Source organism: Haematobia irritans, chromosome 1 (assembly GCF_050003625.1).
Source record: "Haematobia irritans isolate KBUSLIRL chromosome 1, ASM5000362v1, whole genome shotgun sequence".
NCBI lineage: Eukaryota > Metazoa > Arthropoda > Insecta > Diptera > Muscidae > Haematobia > Haematobia irritans.
The window spans coordinates 243,364,860-243,382,622 of NC_134397.1; the positions used below are offsets into that span (position 1 = coordinate 243,364,860).

At 32.3% G+C, this 17,763-nt stretch overlaps 1 protein-coding gene across 4 annotated transcripts in view; it reads left to right on the plus strand.

Annotated features, from left to right (window-relative positions):
* Positions 1–17,763, plus strand: part of side (motor axon guidance molcule sidestep) — an 805,094-nt gene that overhangs the window by 783,676 nt on the left and 3,655 nt on the right. For 2 of the 4 annotated variants that reach the window (XM_075310279.1, XM_075310349.1), the window contains exon 17: positions 215–506. The exons of the other annotated variants lie outside the window; for them this stretch is intronic. In XM_075310279.1, coding sequence (XP_075166394.1) covers positions 215–468 — 254 coding nt within the window. In that variant the 3' untranslated portion in view covers positions 469–506. Of the gene's footprint in view, positions 1–214; positions 507–17,763 lie in introns of those variants that run through there. 4 annotated transcript variants of the gene reach the window in all.

Consider the following 17,763-nt stretch of genomic DNA (forward strand, 5'->3'; position numbering starts at 1 on the left):
CCCCCCTAAAAAAAAACATCGTCTGTCTTCTGTAGAAATTTGTTGAATAACACAACACCTGCCCTACCCCTTTCCACTTCGACATCTTCACATCACAATTAACATCTATACAATCTGAAAAATTCTTTAGTGCATTTATCTATCTAACCACATGCGATATTACATCTAAATAAATAAAAAAAAATTATATTTTAATAATTTCCTTATATGCCAGGCGATGTTCTATTGCCCTTGCTCGATTGTCATGCTTCTTCAACTGCAAATTGGTATGCCTTGTATCCCTATCCTCCCCAAGCAGCATCCAGCATGAGTAGGCCATGTCAGAAGATAACAACAGCAACAACAACAACAGGCAATACATCGTCCAATGTTCGTTTGAATGCAGCAGCTGTTTGGTCTAAACGCTATATGCCCATGAGATCGGCCAATGGAGGCGTAAAACTGTGGATTAATGGCAGTCATGTTTAGAATGTGGGCCAATAATGTAAATTGAAAACAAAACAAAAAACCCCCCCAAAAAAAAAAAAAAAATAAAACAAAATTAGAAAAGCAACTATAACAACCACTAGAACAATATGACAGAAAACAAAAAAATAGAAATTGCAACCAAATCTACCAGGTCGATCTCTTGGTCGTCCTATTACACAACCTTTTGATATATACTCACCTCTATGCCTAGAATGCTTTATGATCTATTGTGAATGAAATCCTGAACAAACAAACAATTCTATGTTTGTTTCTCCAATTCCCCGGCCCCCGCCCTCTGACATATTTCTCATTCTCATTTTCATGAACATTATTGGTTTTATACTTGGAATGTTTCACTCTTTCACTCTCTCTCGCTGTCTTTCTTTATCAATCTCTAGCTATATTTAGGCGTGTGTGTGTGAGTATTTGTGTACGTTTGTTTGAGTTCACTCATTTTGGGTTATTGTGTATTTGTCTGATTGTGGCCTATTTGAAAACCCTGAAGTATTTCTAATTTTTGGTTGTGTAAAGCCATTAAAACCTTTTATCTTTGTGTTTATTTTTCTCTTTACTCTCTGTCTCTCTTCCCTTTTCACTACGCTATCTATCTCTTATCCATAAAACAAGATTTTGTTATCTATTCTCTCCTTTCATATACGATGATATGTGAGCAAAACTATGTGAATTGGATCTTGTGTGTGTGTGTCTGCATATGATTTTATGTATATATAAGTGTATGTGTGAGTGTGCAAATACAATTATTTGCAGTTATTCATTATTGCCATACTGTGTCGGCCTTTTTCATTTAGTTTGTTTTTTTCCTTATGACCATTTGCAATGAAGTCCTTAGTCTTGATGCTCTTGTTTTCTCATGTTTTTGCTTAACCCTCTACTACAGCCATTCATTTTCCTTCCTGGATCTACATTCTTTAGCATTCGTAAAGTGTTGGCTTTCAATTTCTCAGGATTCATCTCGACTTGTTTGCCCCAATTTACAGATACCAATACTTGTTTGTTTTTTTTTTTTTTTATATGTTTCATTATCGTTTTGCCTTGCATACGTTCTTTAAAAGTATGCCCAGAAAAATTTCTTTACTCCTTTGTATTTCTTTTTTTAGTCTCTACAAAAATATTTTGCAAGTTGTTAAATTTTTGTGGAAAAAGTTAAGATTTAAAAAACTTGGTATAGCAACTACATTATAAATGCAAAAGAATTTTTTTAATACCTAAATTACGTTGCATAGAGTAAATATGAATATACAAAAATTGAACGTAATCAAGGATAGACATTTTTTTGGTATTAATACAGAAAATATTTTAAGAATTTAAAGATTACAGCAAAAATGTTGAAAAGATATTATTGCTTAATTGGATGTAAATTTATTGGTATATGTTTTTGTGGGTCCTATGATATGGAGGGGGAGAATAGTAGATTAGGGGTTTTAGCCCTAGTTTTGGTTACGTTAAAATGACAGCCCGATTTATTTCAGGCTCATTTAGACTACCTAAGACAAAAGTTTATTGGGGATTTTTGCGAAGAATTTAAATTTGTCTAATAGAAATTTTAATTGTCCAATACGAAACAGTATCAATTTGGCGCAATACCCAGAAATATGCTGGCAACACTACACGGGACAATTATAGGTTAGGTTAGGTTATGTGGCAGCCCGATGTATCAGGCTCACTTAGACTATTCAGTCTATTGTGATACCACAGTGGTGAACTTCTTTCTTATCACTGAGTGCTCGCCGATTCCATGTTAAGCTCAATGACAAGGGACCTCCTTTTTATAGCCGAGTCCGAACGGCGTTCCACATTCCAGTGAAACCACGTAGAGAAGTTTTGAAACCTTCAGAAATGTCACCAGCATTACTGAGGTGGGATTATCCACCGCTGAAAAACTTTTTGGTGTTCGGTCGTAGCAGGAATCGAACCGACGACCTTGTGTATGCAAGGCGGGCATGCTAACCATTGCACCACGGTGGCACAATGATGCTCTAAATGCATCCGAACATTTCATTTTCCTGAGGCCTCTTTGGCAGGTTTGATTCGTTTTGAAAAAAATAGTAACCAGGGTCATATGAAAGGAATACGATGTGTGTGACAGCAGTTCATCTGAAAATTTTGATATTTTCGGCCGAGCGACTTTTATGCAAAAATTTATTTTCATCACGGCATAGAGCAAAGCTGCAACATTTCTAACGCGTTTTTAAAAACACATTTTCCCTAAAAATAGTCTACCAGAGTTTTGGAGAAATTTTTACCAAAAAAACTACCAAAGAAAATATTTATATTTTGTAATTTTTTTTTAGAAAATTTTGTCAAAATTTGATTTCTACAGAAAATTTTGTCAAAATTTTAATTTCTATAGAAAATTTTGTCAAAATTTTAATTTTATAGTTTTTTTTTCAAAATTGTATTTCTATAGAAAATTTTGTCAGATTTTATTTTATAGAATGTTTTCTCAAAATTTTATTTCTACAAAAAATGCTGGCAATTTTTTTTTTAATTTTTATCAAAATTTTATTTCTATATAAAATTTTGTCAAAATGTTTATTTCTATAGAACGTTTTGTTAAAATTTTATTTCTACAAAAAATGTTGGCAATATTTTTTTATTGAAAATTTTTATCAAAGTTTTATTTCTATAGAATTATTTTTATAGATTTTTTTATTTTAAAAATTGTATTTCTATAGAAAATTTTGTCAGAATTTTATTTTTATAGAAAATTTTGTCAAAATTTTATTTATATAGAAAATTTGTTAAAATTATATGGAAAACTTTCTTTATTCCTTTTATAGAAAATTTTATTTCAATTTTGTGAAAATTTTATTTTTATAGAAAATTATTCTCAAAGTTTTATTTCTATTAGAAAATTTTGTCAGATTTTATTTTAAAGAACGTTTTCTCAAAATTTTATTTCTACAAAAAATGTTGGCAAATTTTTTTTTTTTTTTAATTTTTATCAAAATTTTATTTCTATATAAAATTTTGTCAAAATTTTTATTTCTATAGAACGTTTTGTTAAAATTTTATTTCTACAAAAAATGTTGGCAATTTTTTTTATTGAAAATTTTTATCAAACTTTTATTTCTATAGAATTATTTTTATAGATTTTTTTTATTTTCAAAATTGTATTTCTATAGAAAATTTTGTCAGAATTTTATTTTTATAGAAAATTTTGTCAAAATTTTATTTATATAGAAAATTTGTTAAAATTATATGGAAAACTTTCTTTATTCCTTTTATAGAAAATTTTATTTCAATTTTGTGAAAATTTTATTTCTATAGAAAATTATTCTTAAAGTTTTATTTCTATAAAAAATTTGTCAACATATTATTTCGATAGAAAATTTTTCTCAAAATTTTACTTGTATAGTAGGTTTTGTCAAACTTTTATATCTATAGACAATTTTTATCAAAAATTTATTTCTATAGAAAATTTTTATCAAGAATTTATTTCTATAGAAAATTTTTATCAAAATTGTATTTCTATGGTAAAGTTTGTTAAAATTTTATTTCTATATAAAATTTTATGTATTTTGAAAATATCAAAATTTTTTAGAAAATTTTCTCAAAATTTTATTTCTATAGAAAATTTTTTTCAAATTTTACTTGTATATAAAATTTTCTGAAACATTTTAATTTCTATAGAAAATTTTGTAAACGTTTTATCTCTATAGAAAATTTTCTCAAAATGTTATTTCTATAGAAAATTTTGTCAAAACTGTATTTGTCAACATTTTATCTCTATAAGAAATTTTCTCAAAATTTTAGTTCTATAGAAAATTTTTCTCAAAATTTTACTTGTATAGTAAATTGTGTCAAAGTTTTATATCTATATAGACAATTTTTATCAAAAATTTATTTTAATAGAAAATTTGTATCAAAATTTTAAAGAAAAATTTGTTAAAACTTTATTTCTATAGAATATTTTGTCAAAATTTTATGGATTTGGAAAATGTTGTCAAATTATATAGAAAACTTTGTGAAAATTTCATTTCTATAGATAATTTTTTAAAATTCTATAGATTTTTTTTTTTTTTTTTAAATTTTATTTATATTAAAATTTTTCTCAAAATTTTACTTGTATAGTAAATTTTGTCAAAGTTTTATTTCTATAGAAAATTTTTATCAAGAATTTATTTCTATAGAAAATTTGTATCAAAATTTTATTTCTATGGAAAAGTTTGTTAAAATTTTATTTCTATAGAAAATTTTGTTGATTTTTTTTGTCTATTGAAAGTTGTGTCAAAATTTGATGTATATTTTCAATATATATATATATATATATATCAACATTTTTTAGAAAATTTTCTCAAAATTTTATTTCTATAGAACAGTTTAATTCTATAGAAAATTTTGTCAAATTTTTAATTCTATAGAAAAGTTTGTCAACATTTCATTTATATAGAAAATGTTGTCAATATTTAATTTCTATAGAAAATTTTGTTAAAAATTTTACTTTATATAGGAAATTTGTGAAGCACCTCTTAGTTGTAGAGGAAAAGTTAGTTAAATCTACCAAAACAACAATAATTCTACTAATCTACCAAACAATAAAAAAATCTACCATTTTTGGTAGAATTATACCAAATGTAGCACCCGCGTCCCTGAGTCGATATAGCCATGCTCGACTCTCCGTCCGTTTGTGAACACATTTCTGTAATCATAGTCTAGGTTGCAGTTTTAGTCCAATCGCCTTCGGATTTGGTACAAGTTTCTAGTCAGAATAGATCCCTATTAATTTGGGAAGAAATCGGTTCAGATTTAGATTTAGCTCCCATATAGATCTTTCACCCGTTATGCACTTCTATGGCCCCAGAAGTGAGAGTTTTAACCTGATTTTCTTGATATTGTACACAAGGAGTACAACTAGTAATATCGTCAAGGGTGCTCAATTTGATTGAAATCGGTTCAGATTTAGATATAACTCCCATGTATATGGTCATTCGAATTGGGCTAATATAACCAACATTCCGACAAAATTCCGACATTGTAAAAATGAATCAAACTCAAATTTTCCTATACCTCGAATACATATCTAACGACCGATAAATAATAAATGCAGTTTTGCAAAATTGCATAAAAATGGCTTTAGATTAAAATTTTTCCCATATTTTTATACCACACTGTGGCACAGGGTGCATATGTTGACAACACTCAGAAGGTGACGAGATTGACATATGTTGCCTTTGGCAATATTGTTCAGGGCAATATTGTTCAGGGCCCGCCCCTGAGTCGATATAGCTATATCACTCTGTCTGTGAACACATTTTCGTAAGTTAAGCTAATACCAAATTTACTGGATTGGTGCATTTGGAAAATTGTACTTTATTCCTTTTTTTTTGGTATTTTGAGTTTAACTTGATCTTAATATCCAGACATAGGAATAACAAACCGACTTAATAATTTTCCAAATTGGCAAATTATGAGTATGTGCAACTCTGAATTTACAGTCTGTTTACACATTTTGGGTGAATTTTTTTTCTCCCATAACTAAATAAGCACAACATTAAGTTGTTAATAAATAAATCAATCCATCGCATGTTCTACCAACGATCTGGAAAATCTGCGAAGCTTCATTTAAATTCAAATCTTACCTATTTACCTAATTTAGTTTGCTTCGAATATCACGATACTTTTGTAGAACGAAAGTTTGCCTTAAATCGGAAAACCTCACGTGCATGAAAGTCGTACATATAATTATAAAATTTGGTAACAATTTTTGTAGTACTTTTTAAGTACCTTTGCTTATGGAAATTATGGAGAACATCTTGACCTCTCATTATTCCAGTACTTAACATACAAATTGGCCCAAAAGTTGTGCCATGAATTAATGTATATATGTAAGTGTGTGTGAGAGTTTAGAGGGAAAATGTTTATCAACTCTCACTCTTTTTGCTTCTACCAATTACGAACATACACACACTTATAGCATTCCATATGTGAGTGTGTGTATGCGTTATGTTGTGTGCTCGAAACCAAAATGTTCCCCTAATTTAATAACCCACAATATATAAACTCCTATTTTAGTTTGCTGTTTTTCAAAATGGATGAGAATGTCGAAGCCAATGATGTTGTGTGGTGGTGGTGATGGTGATGCTTCTCTAGTTGCTCATTTTTGTACTTTTTGAAATGCTTGTGTTTTTATACTTTATGTTGTTGTAGCTGCTGTTGTTGGCCCATAGCACTCTTGTGGCTTTAATTGGCCATAATTGCAAAATGCTTTTAACTTTTATGAATCCATACAAAACTCTATAAAATTTACTAGAGAGAGTATATGAGTGAGGTTTATGTTATCGTATGTGTGTGTGTGTATTCTTATGTGTGTGTAATCACGTACATGGCCATAGGTGTTAAGAAATGTCCTTGTAGATATCTTTGAAGTGTAATAATTTTTTTGCTTGTTTGAGTTCAGCTTACCTTACGTGGCATACTGCATTGACAATTGGGTTCTTAAGAAGGTGCTATTTGATGAACATGTTAATATCTTTTATGACAAAATAATAAACTCTCTCTCTTTCTCATACACTTCCAAGATAAAGAGGAACACACGGTGTGTACACTCTCATAGTACTGGTAGTTTGATGTTTCGGATCATCTGTGCCCTCAGCTCTTTGCCTGAGTAAGATAACAATTCTTTGGCATTGTTTGCTTGTGTGTCGAGAAGGGAGAGTATGTGTGGGTATCTCACTCTCTCCTTCTCTTGGTTGCTTTGCTTGTTTAAATGTTAGTTTATCTTGCAAAGTTTTTAAGAACTGCACTCTGCAACAATGTTGAATTAAAGTTGGGTTTGTTTTCTTTTTTCTCGGTACACACGCACTCTTACAGGACAGGTGTTTTTGTCATGTGAAGGCAATTGTCAAATAGATACCATTTGTTGATAAATGTTTGGAGATGTACATATAACATAAATGTTATATTTTCTTTAGAAAAGAAATGAAAATGTCATGCAGCATTTTTTCTTTTGGGTTAAATAGCCTCGAAGTCATATCAACCATGGCAAGGTTTTACTAGGTTAGGTTATGTGGCAGCCCGATGTATCAGGCTCACTTAGACTATTCAGTCCATTGTGATACCACATTGGTGAACTTCTCTCTTATCACTGAGTGCTGCCCGATTCCATGTTAAGCTCAATGATAAGGGACCTCCTTTTTATAGCCGAGTCCGAACGGCGTTCCACATTGCAGTGAAACCACTTAGAGAAGCTTTGAAACCCTCAGAAATGTCACCAGCATTACTGAGGTGGGATAATCCACCGCTGAAAAACTTTTTGGTGTTCGGTCGTAGCAGGAATCGATCCCACGACCTTGTGTATGCAAGGCGGGCATGCTAACCATTGCACCACGGTGGCTCCCAAGGTTTTACTAAAAAAGGGGGAAATTTTATTTTGAAGAATAGAAATTTCTTGTACGGGAATTTTTATGTAGCTCCTTTAGTCCTGCCAGTTAACAAAATTAAAATGACGACATTTTCGTTGAGGATTAATTTGAACTGAAATTCTTTGAGAGGATAATTCTTAACTGTCTGGAGACTGGATTACATACATATCCGTTGTACTCAGCAAAAAAAAAAAAAAAACATGGAAATTGTTCCACAAACATTTCATTTTAAGAGCAGCCCAGGGTCCTTCATACATTTTTTAGCACTTCCGATGAAGTTATTTTGGATCATTGAAAGGGAAAATTTAAATTGTAGACAATTAAATGTCACAATAAATTATTGCAAATAAATAAAGAAATAAAAAACAATGAAGATAATATTAACAAGTATATATAGCAGTAAGTTCGGCCGGGCCGAATCTTAAATACCCACCACCATGAATCAAATATAATAGTTTTCTTTGAAAATTTAAGGGGAGTTTGATGACAGATATTTTCTCAAACAGAGCAATTCAACCAGTACACTTCCCGAAGATAAATGTAAAGATTTTACCTATGAAGACTAGATCAGATTCTGGATTTATAAGAACCATTTTTGGTTTGAGTTTTAGAGGAATCATAAACATCTCTTGTAAGTGTGCAAGAGAATGATGAAATGAACGCCTTGATTTAAAATCTAAAATTTATAGCTTTTTACCCCAATTATTTAAATGATTACGAGAAGTCATCATTTCAATAATTTTACATTCAGTTTCAAGCAATTTTCATGATCATTGTACCTTCTGTACCCTCATGATCTGAAATCGGTCTATATGAAGGCCTTACCAAATGGACCGATAAAAACTAAATCTGATACACTTTTTTGTGGATCTAAAGTGCCAGTATATTTTCAATTTGTGGCAAATCGGATAAAAACTAAAATTTCTAGAAAACTAGGAGTTAACATAAATCGGGAGATCGGTCTAATGGGCGCTATGCCAAAATCATGGAGGGATACTCACAATGTTCAGCACATCTAATTGTAGTTCTATAAACTAGACCCCAAATCGGGAGGCCGGTTCATAAGGGGGCTATATCAAAAACTGTACCGATATACAATATATTCGGCACTCCTCTTTATGGTCATAGAATACTTTTAGATTTCAAATTTCAGGCAAATTGGATAAAAACTACGGATTCTAGAAGCCCAAGAAGTAAAATAGGGAGATCGGCCTATATGGGGGCTATATAAACACATGGACCGATACTCACCATTTTCGGTACACCTCGGTAGAATACCTCTAGATTTAAAATTTCAGGCAAATTGGATAAAACCTACGGATTGTAGAAGACCAAGAAGTAAACTCTGGAGATCGGTCTATATGGGGGCTATATCAAAACATGGTTCGATAATCACCATTTTCTTTATGGTCCAATTTCAGGCAAATTGGATAAAAACTATGGTTTCTATAAGCCCAAGATCCCAAATTGGGGGGATCGGTTTATATGGGCCTTAGGTGAGGTTAGGTTAGGGAGCCACCGTGGTGCAATGGTTAGCATGCCCGCCTTGCATATACAAGGTCGTGGGTTCGATTCCTGCTACGACCGAACACATTTGACATTTCTGAGGGTTTCAAAGCTTCTCTAAGTGGTTTCAATGGAATGTGGAACACCGTTCGGACTCGGCTATAAAAAGTAGGTCCCTGTCATTGAGCTTAACATGGAATCGAGCCGCACTCTAGGTTAGGTTAGGTTGTGTGGCAGCCCGATGTATCAGGCTCACTTAGACTATTCAGTCCATTGTGATACCACAGTGGTGAACTTCTCTCTTATCACTGAGTGCTGCCTGATTCCATGTTTAGCTCACTGACAAGGGACCTGCCTTTTATAGCCGAGTCCGAACCGCGTTCCACATTGAAGTGAAACCACTTAGAGAAGCTTTGAAACATTCAGAACATTCATTACTGAGGTGGGATAATCCACCGCTGAAAAACTTTTTGGTGTTCGGTCGAAGCAGGAATCGAAGCAACGATCTTGTATATGCAAGGCGGGCATGCTAACCATTGCACCACGGTGGCTCCCTATGGGCCCTATATATGGACCGATATAGCCCATCTTTGAACTTGGCCTGCGTGCAGACAAAAGATGCTTCTGTGCCAAATTTCAGGACAATAGCTCCTTTATTGAAGATTATAGCGTGATTGCAACAGACAGATAGATGGACATGCTTATATCGTCTTACAATTTCTCCCTGATCAAGAATATATACTTTATATAGTCGGAAATCGATATTTCGATGTGTTACAAACGGAATGACAAACTTATTATACCCCTACTATTCTATGGTGATGGGGGACACATGTTGAAATCTCCCCGGAGATTTCAACATGTGTCAGTTGAATCTATCACATTCAAGCAAATTCTTTTGAGAAGTTTTGACAAGCTAGGAGAATTTACATTTTTTCCTGACTTTAAATGCAAAAAAATATTTAAAAACAAGTATATACGGCCGTAAGTTCGGTCAGGCCGAATATTATGTACCCTGTCATCCACAAACGAATTACTTGGGTTGTGGTAACTTCTTAACATCGTTTTCTAAATTGTGAGTTAGTCCATACGTGGTATATATTAGACAAAAAAGGTATTTGTAGGTAAGTCTACAAATACTTACGAATCGACTTTTTGCACGATACGTAGAGAGCCAGAATTGAAATATGGGGGTCGCTTATGTGGGGGCTATATACAATTATGAATTTGATATTTACCAATTTTTGGTCCTAGTTAGGCATGGTTGTTAACGGCCATATACTAGCACAATGTACCAAATTTCAACCGAATCGGATGAAATTTGCTTCTCTTAGAGGCCCCGCAAGCTAAATCTGGGGATCGGTTTATATGGGAGCTAACATATATATAATTATGGACTGATATGAACCAATTCCTGCATGATTGTTGGATACAATATACTAACATCACGTACCAAATTTCAACCGAATCGGATGAATTTTGCTCTTCCAAGGGGCTCCGGAGGTCAAATTGGGGGTTCGGTTTATATGGGGCCTATATATGATTATGGACCGATTTCGACCAATTTTTGCATGGGTGTTTGAGGCCATATATTAAAACCACGTACCAAATTAGAACTGAATCAGATGAATTTTGGTCTTCCAAGAGGCTCCGGAGGTCAAATCTGGTGATCGGTTTATATGGCGGCTATATATAATTATGGACCGATGTTGACCAATTTTTGCATGGTCATTAGAGACCATATACTTACATCATGTACCAAATTTCAGCCGGATCGGATGAAATTTGCTTCTCTTAGAGGATTCGCAAACCAAATATGGGGGTCCGTTTATATGGGAGCTATACGTAAAAGTGTACCGATATGGCGTATTTGCAATACCATCCGACCTACATCAATAACAACTACTTGTGCCAAGTTTCAAGTCGATAGCTTGTTTCGTTCGGAAGTTAGCGTGATTTAAACAGACGGAAGGACAGGCTCAGATCGACTCAGAATTTCATCACGACCCAGAAAATTTATACTTTATGGGGTCTTAGAGCAATATTTCGATGTGTTACAAACGGAATGAGAAAGTTAGTATAGCCCCCATCGTATGGTGGAGGGTATAAAAATTACAAAATAAAAATAACAAATGAAAAAAAAAAACAATAAATTGTTACAAAATTATTTCATAAAAATCATTGCTGGAGAAATTTGAACCTTAGATTATTCCTACTAATAAAGATCATCTCGAGAAGTAGTTATAATGTTATGCCTTGTTGTCATATTACGATCATATCACAAACATTTGCAAATTTTTACTCCTTCTTCATTAAAATGAACTCCTAATGAAAAGCTTCTACAGCAACTTCATTGGTTATGATAGAAAATTGAGCCACTTCCGGAGCACATGTTGGGGTGTAGAAAATATCAAAATATTAAAAAAAAAGTCCACTACAAGACAATTTTGTTTTAATAAAAATTGTTTGCTTACCCATCTTTATTAAAAGTCCAATACTAAAATTTTCTTCCAGAATTACATTCTATGTCAAACGCAATAAGCTAACATGTGTAGCATATAAGGCCTAGTTGTAACATCTTTAACACATAGGCGGCCTACCGACATCTTTAACACAAGTACTCATCTTGAATTGGTGCTACCGTTATGTTTGTTTGTTTATTGTGGCATGTTGACGGTGTTACCGTTTGTCAAGTATATAAATGTCCCCCTAAGGAAATATTCGCACTTAGCACTACCACACTAAGGCCACTACTCACTTGGCTACATCCTCGAGTACAGCCAAAGAGTATACATTTACAACTTGTCATACATTTCGAATGTACTATACCAACAACGATATTGTTTTTAGTTTTTTAAACCAGAGAGCAAGAGCATAGGTGACAAAAGAGGGCCACTTCAACCACAACAAACGCAAAAACAGAAGAACTTACAAAAACTGTTAACAATTCGCATGGCAAGAGTCAAGATAGCTGGAGAGTGAGAGAAGAAACAAAAATACTACACACAGATGATGCTTCTTACCTCTTAAACATTCTCTCACTATCTCTTCTCTACAATCGCTTACAAATACTCACTGTACATACGACGACATTCATGCGATATTAAAATGGCAATAGTATGCCACAAAAAGGTAGAACAAATAAAGCCTAAGGCTATTCAGAACACTTCTTGCTCTTTTCACTGCCCTCAAGTTGTACTTAAAGATGACGATGACGACGACGACGACTAAATTCATAAACAACACTCACTATATTCATATCCTTATGCAATCGTCAGCCATTTAGTATCGTTGTATCGTCTAGCTCTTCAATTATTCATAAAACGGTTTCGATAATTAATATCAAGACATTGCATGAATTTTAATTAACTTCAACAACCCATAGAAATGTTGAAAATCTTTTAATTGCCTTAGGGTTTAGTGTGAATCGAAGTGTGGCGTAAGTATGATTGTGTGCGTGGTAATATGTGCCTAAGTGCTTAAGTTGAACTTTTCAATATTTGCACTTTTAACATTCTCTTTCTCTTTCCAAGGGACTCAAACTACAATGCATAGATAGGCCTTGACTATCTATTCTGTTCACCTATTTTCGGGGTGTTTTTGTAAAACTAAAAGAACAAACAGCCACAATCAAATGTTAAGTCTTTGTCTAGAGAACTTTGCCAAAAGAAGTTTAAGAGTAATTAAATGTGTGCTAAAGATGATAAATTATAAGTGTTAGCAGTTCACGTGCATTGTTTATAACGAAACAAATCTTGGAAAGAATTTCTTTGTAATTATACACTTTTAATTAATTTTTATGGAATTTATTAGAGATTATTTATATATTTGAAAATTGTATAGTTATTGAGTCGATTTATAGGGAAAATTTATTGATATCATGTTGGTTTTTGACCTAAAGGCTATAAAACAATGAAATAATTTTAAGAATATGTCTCATTGTAAATGTTTATGTTGCTCATTGCAATATGCATATATATAAAACGAAATTTTTATGTGTTTTTAAAGATCTATATCTATAATACTTTAAGGAAAAAATGTCACCAACATATTTTCAATTAAACAGTGTGAAATTGAAACAAATAAAAATAACTGTGGAAATTAACTTTTTAAACAAAATAAAAAATTAAGTCAGGCAATGATTGAAATTGTTTGTATTTTTAATTAAAATATTAATTATCTTTATTAACATTTTATAGATTAGAAATATTGCTGGGAAATAACTACAGTACAACCTCTGTAATCCGAACAGATATAGTTTCGACCTTTTTCCGAAGTACTGGATTGGTCTGTACACGCAGAGAAGGAATATGATAACCTCAAACGTGTTTCAAGAGCAAAATTGTTATTTTTGTATGGTGACCATGTAACATCACTGTCACTAAACTGTTATTTTCTCGTCAAATATAACCTGCTTGCCGAAATCAGATACATGATTTCCGAGAAAATAACATGGTTGTGAAAACCATGTTACATGGTCACCACCCAAAAATAACATTTTGCTCTTAAAACATGTTTGAGGTGAGCATATTCCTTCTCTGGGTGTAGTGATTGTATCTTTACATAAGTAAAGTTTAGGTCAGTATTGATTTCCTTTTCTTTTGGACATCATGATGACATCCAATTTTTTCGTTTCCTTATATGTTACTGGAAGTGTGAATTATTTAAAAAAAACCTTGCCAATAACAGGACGTGGCAAATTTTGCTCTGAGCATGGCATTAAAGTGAATCTAGCTTAAGATAGTTTTGTTCCAGGAGCTTACAGAGGAAAAATTTACAAAAGTGTCCGAAAAATTGAGCCGTTCGGACTACTGGACTCTGGACTCTGAGAGAAATTATACTGTAGTTTCCACAGTATAAACGTTTAATTTTGCAGCAAATCCAAGCGTAGCCAAAAAAGTAGAGAAGATGTTCTTTTTGAATCCGGAAGTGGTGTAAAATTGGCGTAGAAGCGATGATTTTAACATGGGCTTGTCATAGGACGGATGTCCACCATTTCTACAGACGTTGCACTGAATTTGCATCACTTCTTAAGGTGTGATGCAAATCCAGTGATTTGATGTGAATAAAGAAATTTTGTGATATGTTGACGAATAAATAGTTTTTTAAATTTGTTATTATTTTTAATGCATTATAACGCTTGTCTGGAACGTTTGATATCAAATATTTTCAAAAATTCGCAATTTTTCTAGAAAAAAATTAGCATTTTTTTCGGTAAAATTGTAATAATTTGCACCATTTTATTTATTTTTAATCTGTTTTTAACCAATTTGAAACAATAAAATGTTAAATTTCCCATTAAAAAATATGAAACAAGCGAGTAATAAAAAATTGATTCCAATGCCCTGATTTAGATTGCGGATCCTCTAAAAGAAGCAAATTTCATTCGATCCGGCTGAAAATTGGTACATGGTGTTGGTATATGGTCTCTAACAACCATGCAAAAATTGGTCCACATCGGTCCATAATTATATATAGCCCCCATATTAACCGATTCCCAGATGTGACCTCCGGAGCCTCTTTGAGGAGCTAAAATCATCAGTGGTGTTAGTATATGGTCCCTATGCAAAAATCGGTCCATGTCGGTCCATAACTATATATAGCCCTATTATAAATCTATCCCAAGATTTGGCTTGCGGAGCCTCTAAGAGAAGCAAGTTTCATCCGATCCGGCTGAAAATTGGTATGTGGTGTTGGTATATGGTCTCTAACAATCATGCAAAAATTTATCCAAATAGGTCCATAATTATATATAGCTCCCATATAAACCGATCCCCTGATTTGCCTTGCGGAGCCCCTAAGAGAAGCAAATTTCATCCAATTCGACAGAAATTTGGCACATGGTGTTGGTATATGGTCTTTAACAAACATGCAAAAATTGGCTCACATCGGTCCATAATCATATATAGCCCCCATATAAACCGATCCCCAGATTTGGCTTGCGGAGCCTCTAAGAGAAGCAAATTTCATCCGATTCGACAGAAATTTGGTACATAGTGTTAGTATATGGCCTTTAACAAACATGCAAAAATTGGTTCACATCGGTCCATAATAATATATATCCCCCATATAAACCGATCCCCAGATTTGGCTTGCAGAGCCTCTAAGAGAAGCTAGTTTCATCCGATCTGGCTGAAAATTGGTACATGGTGTAAGTATATGGTCTCTAACAACCATGCAAAAATTGGTCCACATCGGTCCATAATTATATATTGCCCCCATGTAAACCGATCCCCAGATTTGAGCTCCGGAGCCCTTTGGAAGAGCAAAATTCACCCGATCCGGTTGACATTTGGTACGCGGTGTTAGTATATGGTCTCTAACAACCTTGCAGGAATTGGTTCATACCGGTCTTAATTATATATAACCCCCATTAAAACCTATCCCCAGATTTGACCTCCGGAGCTATTGGAGGAGCATAAAGCATCCGGTTGAAATTTGGTACGTTGTGAAATTTGGTACATTGCGCTAGTATATTGCCGCTAATTACCATGCCAAACTTGGTCCATATCGGTCTATAGTTATATATAGCCGATTCCCCAAAAAAAAAATCTACCAAAATTTTATTTCTATAGAAAATTTTGTCAAAATTTTTTTTCTATAGAAAATGTTGTAAAAATTTTATTACTATACCCAACAAAACTTATGATTACTTGTGGTACCATCAACTTTTGTGAAAGTGGAAAATCTTACTCAGACTACACATCATTGTTGTTGTTGTTGCCATCAATCCCTATATTTGCTTTTTTTCGCCGTTTTGTGGGTTGTTGAAACTTCGTTTGGCTTAATTTAAAATTGCTGCATTGTTGTTGTTAGGTGTAATTGGAATTCGGTTGTTGCTATTCTGTTGGGTACAAAAACTAATAATTTAGCTCATATTTAAGCGGGAAGAATTCTCCAATCCTTCAATGGATTTCATTTCTATAGAAAATTTTGTCAAAATTTTATTTCTATATAAAATTTTGTCAAAATTTTATTTCTATAGAAAATTTTGTCAAAATTTTATTTCTATAGAAAATTTTGTCAATTTTTTCTCTATAGAAAATTTTGTGAAAATTTTTTTTCTATAGAATTTTTTTTCAAAATTTTATCTCTATAGAAAATTTTGTAAAAATTTTATTTCTATAGAAAATTTTGTCAAAATTATATTTCTATAGAAAATTTTGTCAAAATTATATTTCTATAGAAAATTTTGTCAAAATTTTATTTCTATAGAAAATTTTGTCAAAATTTTATTGCTACAGAAAATTTTGTCAAAATTTTATTTCTATAGAAAATTTTGTCAAAATTTTATTTCTATAGAAAATTTTGTCAAAATTTTATTTCTATAGAAAATTTTGTCAAAATTTTATTTTCATAGAAAATTTTGCAAAATTTTATTTCTATAGAAAATATAATCAAAATTTTATTGCTATAGAAAATTTTGTCAAAATGAATTAATTACGTATTTAATCGGCCTTTTTTAGTTTAATATATACCCCGTATGGACTAACTTACAATTGAAAAGACGGTGTTAAGAAGTTTTAAGATACCTTGCCATCGGCAAGTGTTACCGCAATCAACACCCAGAGAAGGAATATGATCACCTCAAACATGGTTTAAGAGCAAAATGTTTTTTGTGGGTGGTGACCATGTAACATGGTTTTCGCAACCATGTTATTTTCGCGGAAATCATGTATCTGATTTCGGCAAGCAGGTTATATTTGACGAGAAAATAATATTTTAGTGACAAACATGTTACGTGGTCACCATACAAAAGAAACATTTTGCTCTTGAAACATGATTGAGGTGATCATATTCCTTCCCTGCGTGCAAGTAATTCGATTGTGGATGACAGTCTTTAGTACAAGTTTCTATGCAATCCATGGTGGAGGGTGCATAAGGCCTGGCCGAACTTACCGCCGTATATACTTGTTTTTATTTAAAATCGAACTATTTAATTTATTTCTGGAAAAAAGTTTATAACAATGAAATACGTACTCCTGCTATCTCATTTGAAATAATTAAAATAAAATAATGAAGAAGATCTTATTTGAATAAAGGAATCTTGTAAATTAATACCCAAGGCCTATGAATGGCCTTACACCATTTTTCTCTTGGGTATGCTGCAGTCAACTTTTATTTTTGTTTGTTTATTTTAGAATTTATCTGCAACTTATAAAGTTCCAAGAATGAAATTTGAAAATTTTCTTGTATTGATAAATACCCAAGACATGAAGAAGACGTAATGATATTTCTATTGAGGTAGCTCCCAAAAACTTTTATTACTTCTTGTTTACTTAACAAATTACTTTACTCAACTTTGAAACTTCCAGAATTCAATTGACTGTAATATGGGGAAAAAAATCTATACTTTCAAAGAAAACCATTTCCGTCGTACATTTGTACAATTTAATTTAGTAAA